A 9131-nucleotide genomic window follows, 5' to 3' on the forward strand; every position below is an offset into this window, starting at 1 on the left:
ATATCTTGCGGAAAATACGAAAGTGTTTCTAGTAATTATTTTAACCATAGTAGTATGTTGGTTTTGAAAAATAACAGAGCTTGTTAAACTATAGATGCCTCAGCGGCTGTTTACATAGGCATATCTAAGCCATCCGCCATATTGGAACGGTCAAAGCCGATTAATGGATAGTTCAGGCCGATGGTTTTACAAAACTGACACAATACAATGAGATGGAGTCGTCAGTTAACAGTAACACGACGTTTAAAAGTTACTGTAAACGTAAAATCATAAGCTGTAAAATCCTTAATAAGTCAATACATATAAAAAACAATCCAACACCTTCTCACCTATGAAAGATAATCAATTGCTTTGGGAATTAATAATCGGCGGTAACCAGAAGCTGAGTAATGTGGCATGATTCTTGTGATTGAGGACACGTAGACCGTTCCAAGATGGCGGGCGCACCGACGTGTCTGGTACTGTCATATGTGTGCTACGTGTACATTTCTATGTTCTGAACCCTTGCGCCAGGCTTGTTCTGAATCGGTTCTTTTGAATAAACTTTTAATTACGCGATTACGTGGTCGCTTAAATGCTACAGTAAATAATATTTACTGTAATATTTAAATTAATGCCGCATGTGCTAGTTCAGTTCGGCCATGATTACGCTAAAAAAAACCTAAAATAATTTATTTTAAACAAATTGAAAGAAATACTGCCATGTCCACCTCTGTGTTGAAAATATCTGTGTTGATAACAGTTACACATTCAAGCGATAAGCCTATTTAACATATTTTGTTCGCAACATCTTGACCAAAAACCGTGAACTATGGTTCAACCGATTCATTGAAAAGATCCGAATCAATGACTTGTTCACGAATGTATGTAGACATCTCCCTCCCGCGCCCTTCAAGAAGCAAGCAGGAAATCGCGCTTTTCTCCCGGATTACGACACGACTAAAGTTTACAAACCCGGCATCGTCATGAGCTCAAATGGACCAAATTCAACTGGTAAGTTGTTTTAAAATATACTGTTGAACAATGCTTATAACGCAAGATTCATACTTAATTTGGCTTTGTGCGCACTACTGTGACCGGTGTGTGTTTCGGGTGAATGTGACACGTCTCACTGTTTCCGCTGCCCATTTAGACAGGTATATGACGTTCACAGGTGGACTAAAGTCACAACAGATCCTCTCACATGGCGAAAAACACGTGAAAAGTAGTTACATGTGAAAGAAGTTTCTTTATCAACGAAATATATGCTTTAAAGAGTCATTTACAGTGACTTATGTAGACTAGACACACCTTTTAGTTCTTTCGGTGTAAGACTGTATAAAAGTTAAATGCAATCTCCAAATAGCGAATTTTATTAGAATAACTTAAGTGTTTTGCTTTAATATGAATGTTGTTTGGCTGTTTAGATTAATATTGGTCTTGGTCATTATTTCCTCCTTGCTCAAGTCTGAAGGAGAAACAAGATGTCATAATATCACTTTTCAGATAAACATCACTGGGAAAATCCATACTGGGCAATGCTTGTTTGACGTATGTTTTGTGTTTTCCCAGTTTACATTATATTATATCCAAAAGTCTTCCAATATATTATAGGCTACATAATGATTAAAATATTAAGCGATATTAAAATATTAACCTACATTGTTGTTCAGAAGTTTGGGGTCAGTAAGTTAAAAACAAGTGTTTTATTTATTATTATTTCATTAAAGAATCCTGAAAGTAACTTTTATAATGAAAATAAATGATTATTGAGCACCAAATCATCATTCTACTAGAATAATTTTTGAAGGATCATGTCACACTGAAGACTGGAGGAATTGCTGCTGACAAATTCAGCTTTGTCATCACAGGAGTAAATATATATTATAAATGTATATATATACTGTATATAAAAGTGAAAACAGGTATTTTAAATTGCAATAATATTTCACAATATAGCCTAATTGTCTTTACTGTATTTTTTAAGTAAATGTAGCCTTGGTGAGTACCACAATCTCATAAAATTATGAATAAAAAATTAAAAGGTAATTTTGACTTTATCTCCCAATTATGACATTTCTTGCAATCAAAGTTTTAGTAAATACCTTTTTAATTGATAGTTCATCTAACTTTAAAAAAAAACTTCATAAAGGTAAAATTCTTGTTTCATCTTCATGCCTTTGATAACCTGTATGACTTTTTTTCTGAAATTCTGAAGAATGTATTGGCAGTCATTCATGGAAGCTTGTTTCCACCACAGAATAAAACGTTTTAAAAGATAATTGGAACTTTATCTCACAACTTTTTTTCATGCATTTGCGAGTTTACATCTCTCAATTATGACTTTCTCAGAATTGTGAGTTATAAAGACCGAAATTCTAGTTTATATCTCATAATTCTGACTATAACTTGCAATTGGGAGTTTATGTCTCGCAATTCTGAGAATAACTGAGATGTAAACTCACAAATGCAAGAAAGAAAAAAAGTCAGAATTATGAGATTAAAAAGTCGTAATTACCTTTTTTTCATTCTATGGCCGAAACAAGCTTCCATATAAAAGAAATACATTTGTAACAAAGAAAAAAAGTTATCAATATGCATTAAAACACTTTTAAAAGCTGAACATTTTTATTGTCTTAAAATAGTCTTACCAACCTCTAATTTTCCAGGGTGCCATTTTTGACCCTCATAATAATAATATATTGGTTCCCTAACAGCTGATAACCAACTCGACCCTGAGGAAGAGAAGCGGTTGGCGGCAGCCGCCCGTGAGGCTAACCGTCTCCCCGAGCTCCGTCTGATCCTGCTGGGCTGGAGGTGGCCGGGGAAAAGCCTCACCGGCAACACCATCCTGGGGCGTGAAGAGTTTCGTCTGGAGCGTGCTGCCGAATTCTCAGTGAAACGCGAAACCGAGGTGGATCGGCGCAAAGTAACAATAATAGACACTCCCGGCTGGTTTTCAGCCCAGACCACACCGGCAGACTATCAGCAGGAGATGCTCCGAAGTGTAAGTATGTGCGCACCTGGACCCCACGCATTCCTGCTGGTCATACCGGTGGGCATGTTCACCGAAACGGACCGGGCTCGTATAGAGGAGAATTTGGCGCTGTTCGGAGAAGACGTGTGGAAGCAAACCTTGGTGGTGTTCACCTGGGCAGAGATTTTGAAGGACAAGTCCATAGAAAGGCATATACGAAGAGAAGGTCGTGACCTTCAGTGGGTGGTGGACAAGTGCAAGAAGAGGTACCACGTCATCAATAACTATATTTTTGGCGAGCACCTGCAGCTGCCTCAGCTGATGGAGAAGGTTGAGAAGATTGTAGCTGAAGAAGGTGGTTACTTCATCATGAAGGCAGATGAAACTAAAACACAAAGTCAAACTCCGAGTCTGAACACCAATTCGGTGAAAGAGAACAGGGAGCTTGGCGCTAGACCCAAACAGAACGGCTCCTGCAACTCGCTGCGGGCCATGGACGTGGATCAGAGTGAGTGCATGTCTGTCATAGAATATAAAATACAAAACAGCATTGAAGGATTTTTTTCTTCTTATTGCATAGATTATTTACGTCTCCTGAACCTTTGTTCTAATTAAAGCAACACTAAGTGAGATTTTTTACCTTAAAGGTGCATTGCGCAACATTTCATGTTAAAAATACCAATTTTTCTAACCGATACATGCTTAAGTCCCCGTGAACCGGAAGTTGCAAACGATTTTTCTCCAGTGCTGTGACGTATTTCCAAGTGAAACGGAATATTGAACAGAGGGCAGGGTTTTACTCTAGCGCTCCTCCTCTCCATCTCTCGCTCATAGCAAACTAACGGTTTGAGGGGAGTGGTTACGCGTTTCCCCACCCAAACTGTGAAACCTACGTCATCAGAAAAAGAAACCGTTCCAGACCGAAAGTAACTTTTCAGATTTTGATTAAAGATTACAAAGGTAAAACATTTTTTTTTAATGTATATTCACTTGCACGGATTAATTGTTCACCACAAGACTAGTAATATGCGCTAACAAAGTAAATAGGTTCAATTTTGATTTCACGGGGACTTTAAACAATTGCCGGATGGGCTGAATTACCCCTTCGCTGATCACTGCGATCGCCTCTATAATCCTGTACAGTAAAATAAATAAGAGGGATTCGGGACGGAATTTGAGACTGGGCGTGACGTCATGCGCGTTCGCGATCACCTGGCTATATCTGGCAGGTTTGTGTATTCGCCGCCGTTCTCCGTATCAGCGAAGACAACTCGAGCGACAAAACTTTAGTCAACTTTCGACAAAAGTAGAAGATGGATTCAAAGAGACCGGCTTGTAGTTTGTTCCAAACCCCAGCGCAAACTCCACGTAAGACAAAGAAAATAAAACTTCTGTCTCGTGCCAGGCGTCGGAATAAGACGAATCAACATCGGGAAGCTTTCAACAAATGGAGAGATCTCCGGTCTGCTCTAGGGCTCAAACGGGATCCTACACAAAGTAATAACTTATATTGTTCATTAACATGTTTCCATAATAATACAATCATAAGTGGATACAGTAAGCAAGTAAAACAGTTTAACATGGAGATAAATAGAAACAAACTGAATTTTTCTACTATCCCCGTTTTCCCCTCACACACACATAAGTGTGTAATTTACTCAAATGCCTTTCCTTTCATATTTTTAAAATGATTTGCAGATGTATAACTTTATGACCTCTGAAGACATTATGACTGTATCAAAAGATGTGTGCGGCTGATGCTCCTTTGGTTATGAACACCTTGTGCAAGCTTGTATACCTCTGGTTACAGTTTCACTTGTCGCCAGAGGGGGCATAGTTCTGCAAAAACTCAGAGACTTGCGCAATAATAGTTCTTCAAGTCGTGACATGGTGAAATATACTTATGCCATCGCTTTGTGGTCCTGTATCTGATATATCCACGATATGTAAGATTGCCAGATTAAGTCGCGTTTCTGTAGTCCAAATGAGTCCTAAGAAAACTACAAATCTGACTTGCTTTACGGCAAGCATTACAATTGCTGATAGGTGGCGCATACTCGACAGTAGACTACAACTCAGGGATGGAAATTAGCACCCGCCACCAGCCAAATACCGGTGATTTTTCGGTGTGGCGAGTAAACTCACTTCACCTACCGGCCACCGTGGTCGTGGTGGGTAAATAAAAATAACAAACTGTTTCACCCGGACGGCAGACACTTTTAGAGGAGGCATAGCTTCAACACCAGTGCGCTTCTTCCGTCGAGGCTCGATGAGGCGGTTTGCCATCCAAAGGGGGGGGCTAGCCGCAAGCGCATGGTGTATTTTTAGGGCGGGTAGCTCTCTTGTGTCATAAAGAGCTAGCTGCGCGAACATCTACTCGTGCGCTTCTTCCGTCGAGGCTTGAGCGCGAGAGGTGGGAGCTAGCCGCGAGCGCATGATGTAAACAAAACCGAACAGGCATATCGTAAAACTTCAAATAATAGCCCGGGCTTTTATTTTCCCAAATCGGCGAACTTCACCGCCTTGTATTTGAGACAGGCCTTTATTTACCCAAACCTGTCGCCACACCAGGCGTGTAAAAGAGACAGGCGACTATTTGGGACTTGGCTATTATTTGACGTTTTACGGTTCTCTCGCAGAGAGAGCAACCTCCAGCATAGACAGTCCGTCCAGAAAAACGCGATTATGCGATCGTTGAATTCAATGCAAAATCAGTCAAAGTCCGCATATGGCCGCATTTTTTCAAATACGCGTGCACTTTCGCCGCATAAATTGCCAATTTCCGTGCAAAATATGCGGGGTTTGCATAATTTCATAATCCTCGCATTTTCATTGCAAAAAAAGACATGTATATTAGCAGAAAGTTGAAAATGTTGCGTTTGCGTCACACAAGAGCAGCCATTTCCCTCTGTTTCCATGGGAACGTTATGAAGTGACGCAATTACGCGACGCCAGACAGACAAATCGAACTCGTATAACTGTCTGTCACACGTTCTACCGTCACATCGTTGCTTAATAAACAACATAAGATAAAAGAAGTAGCATCAAAGAGAAATTACCCGCACACATGGGGTGTTCGAGGCGCATATATAACACTGCAGAGAGTTCAACAGGGAGCGCGCATCTCTTAAAGGGGCCACACCTTATTTACACTCGTTACAGTCTGAAATAAAACAAGATGAGAAATTAAATATTCCCAGCACTTTCTTTGATGTAGTATGCTTGCTTATCAAAGGAAGTAATAAGAAATGACTCTTACATTAGCCTAGTGAGAACAGGATGTTGGGGGAATCACTTTTTTTTCTCTTTTTCATCAAACCACAATTTTTGGAAATTCCTGCAGTTTCATTGCATAAAATTGCATAAATATCCTGCATATTCCATCGCATTTTTAAAGAAAACGGGCCGCGTAATCAATACATTTTTGCGCGTAACAATCACAAAAAAACTCTTCTCGTTTTTCTGGAAGGACTGAATACTGTTATGGTAAATGTTATATATAAATCGCACATTTTTTCACAAATTTCTGGAAATTACCACCACAAAATCAGTCATTTTGATCGCAAAAATCACACAAAAAAATCGTGAAATCCTGGAGGAACTGCATAGAGTGCGGTTTAGCATCGGTTCAGTTTTTTGTTTAATCTGCCCTACTAATTTAACGAAATGTATATCAGTTCATGGTTTGTGTGTGTATAAGAGAGAAAGAGAAAATGTCAGTATTTCATTGAGACTTGAGATTAAATAAACTGGTTAAGTATTGTAGATCTTGTAGTAATATTTTTCACATGCAGTTACACATTGTAGGTTAAAAACAAGAAAGTGGCTGGTAAAAACATTGAGTGGCTGGTAGATTTTGAAATCAGCCACAAAAAAGTTAATTTCCTTCCCTGCTACAACTACATGTATAGATACTTAGCAGCCGGGGTAGCTTTTGAATTGTCATCATGATTCCAAAGCCGGTGCTGGATAAACAGAGAGCATGTGCGTGTGTGCAACAGTAGGATGCGGTAAGCTAAATTATTTACGACAGCGATAATGGACAATTCTGTTTCCAACCTGTAGGGCGAACGCAGAGGAAAAGTCACTTGGTGTTGCTTTAAAGCTTGAATTAATTTTCTCTTACATCATGTCATAGACAAAGTCATGCTGTTGTTTGTTACAATCTCGAAAACTGTTAGTGTCATTATCTTTTTTTTGCATGATACAGTATAGCATTTGAATGATGTAATGTCTTTCTTTTTCTATCTCTGCAGGTTTGGTTGAAGGATTTAGTGACTAATGCTGTGTGAACAGTTCCAGTACTGCTGAATTCATTACCTCAGTTCCACTGCACTTAATAGTGTCTAAATTATTAGTCAAATACCCACATATCAGTCCAACAGTCCAAGCAGCTTCAGGTTATAGGGTTTATAGTAAGCAATTGTCCCTTTTTAGCTTATTCTTCTCAACCTGAATATATAACGGATAAGACGCAGCACAAAATCATCAAAAGACAAATTTGTGTGAGTAAACCAGTAGTACAATACTGATTAAAAGTATATCACTACTATAGTTACACACTGACTTATGGGTGACCATGTTCTTATAAATTATTATATGTGACGCAGAGAAAATTGAGGTACAGTAATGATGTCTAGTAGATCAGAAACACTCCACACTCATAAATTATTTGCACTTAATTGCTTGTAAAGTGCCTCAATGAATGCACTAATATCAGAGATTGGACTCTAGTCATTATAGCATGGGTTAGTTACGTTGGTGACAGTTATTGATTTCTTAATGGTCAAAAACCAATCACGGTTTTTATTTTATTTCACATCATAGCTGTTTAGGTGTTTTAGATATAGTACGTCCCCAATCCTTATCCAATGTATATTTATGGATGTTTTATAATGATATCATTTTCTAATAATATCATTATTGCTGATTTTATTATTTATGAAATATTTTCATCACGCTGAAGTTACTGATTGATTTAGGATTGCTGTGATGTTTTAGGATTGCTATGATGCTTTCTTAAAAAAATCTTTCTAAGTTCTTTTTTTTCTATTACATTCTGTCGATTAAATGTCTTTTACAAATGGTTTCCTCCTGAAACTGTTGCTGCTTAACTGTTTTGTTATAAGCACTTTGAATGAATTTCATCACTGTGTTTATTTTGGAATTTATGAATTCTTATGGAACTTGATTGACTTAATGATTTTTATGAATGCATTCCTTTTTTTTTTAGATATGTTGACCTTTCTGACAGCCATAAAAAAAAAAAAATCCTTCCCAGATGTTTATGTGACATTTTTTTATCATTAATGAGTATATAATGCTAACATGCCATCAAATACTTCATGGTTCACTTTTGACCTCAACAGATTTAACTAAATTATTCCTTTGAATTTAGCATTGTCAAAATACACATTTATTTTTTCTGATTTTTATTTTATTTTTTCAGATTTAACAATTTAAACTGTTAAATAAACAATTTAAATTGTTACACTTTTTGCGTTCGTGTCAATTTTGACCCGAAATTAAACTTGGGCTTTACACATGGAAGTTTACTGCTGCTGCTTTTTTTTTTTTTTTTTTTGTATATTAGTTAGATTTGATTACTTAGATTTTATATTAGTTAGATTATAGATTACTTATGTACATTGACCCTCTTTCATACACTTTCACTTTCATTTTGGCTGCATTTTGTTTATAATCATGCATACACGCACTGTAATTCTGAATTTAAAAAAAAAAAAAATACACACATTTATAATTAAAAAAAAAAATACACATTTATTTTTTTTTGTTTAAAAAAAAACAAAATTAATGTCGTAATGTGATTGTAGAACAAAAGTCCACATTTCACTTTGCTGCCACCTATTAATAATCCATTGCAGTGTAAAAAGGAGATTCAAAATAGTTTAACCATTTTTTCTTTTTTTAAGTAAAAATAATATATTTTTTTAGAAAATAATATGTAGGTTTCAATAAATTTGACTGTTTTGAGCATTCATGAGTTGTAAGTTCTAAAATAATTTAATTACTTTCATTATGGTAATTCTCATTTTATATTTTCTTATAAATTTCATCTAATGATATATTCATATACAATTTCTTCATAGCCTAACACTTTAGTTAACTTGTCTTTAGCTAATAATGAACTGTACTTCTACAGCATTTTTTTGTT

The 9131-nt window shown here is 36.8% G+C and overlaps 1 protein-coding gene across 1 annotated transcript; it reads left to right on the forward strand.

Moving 5' to 3' along the window:
• The first annotated feature begins 527 nt into the window (after nucleotides 1–527).
• gimapl (GTPase, IMAP family member like) lies at nucleotides 528–7508 on the forward strand. The gene is made up of 3 exons (XM_039666649.2): nucleotides 528–993; nucleotides 2697–3464; nucleotides 7213–7508. Exons 1-3 carry the CDS (start codon nucleotides 966–968, stop codon nucleotides 7236–7238), a joined length of 822 nt encoding a protein of 273 aa, XP_039522583.2. The 5' UTR covers nucleotides 528–965; the 3' UTR covers nucleotides 7239–7508.
• The last annotated feature ends 1623 nt before the right edge of the window (nucleotides 7509–9131 follow it).

Source organism: Pimephales promelas, chromosome 22 (assembly GCF_988280905.1).
Source record: "Pimephales promelas chromosome 22, fPimPro1.hap1.1, whole genome shotgun sequence".
NCBI classification, from domain to species: Eukaryota; Metazoa; Chordata; class Actinopteri; order Cypriniformes; family Leuciscidae; genus Pimephales; species Pimephales promelas.

Bases quoted from the DNA above. Each gene is read 5' to 3' on its own strand.
- gimapl (XM_039666649.2), top strand. From the start codon at position 966: ATGAGCTCAAATGGACCAAATTCAACTG. The intron at 994-2,696 runs GTAAGTTGTTTT...GTTCCCTAACAG, and splicing joins AAATGGACCAAATTCAACTG to CTGATAACCAACTCGACCCT. The intron at 3,465-7,212 runs GTGAGTGCATGT...CTATCTCTGCAG, and splicing joins GGCCATGGACGTGGATCAGA to GTTTGGTTGAAGGATTTAGT.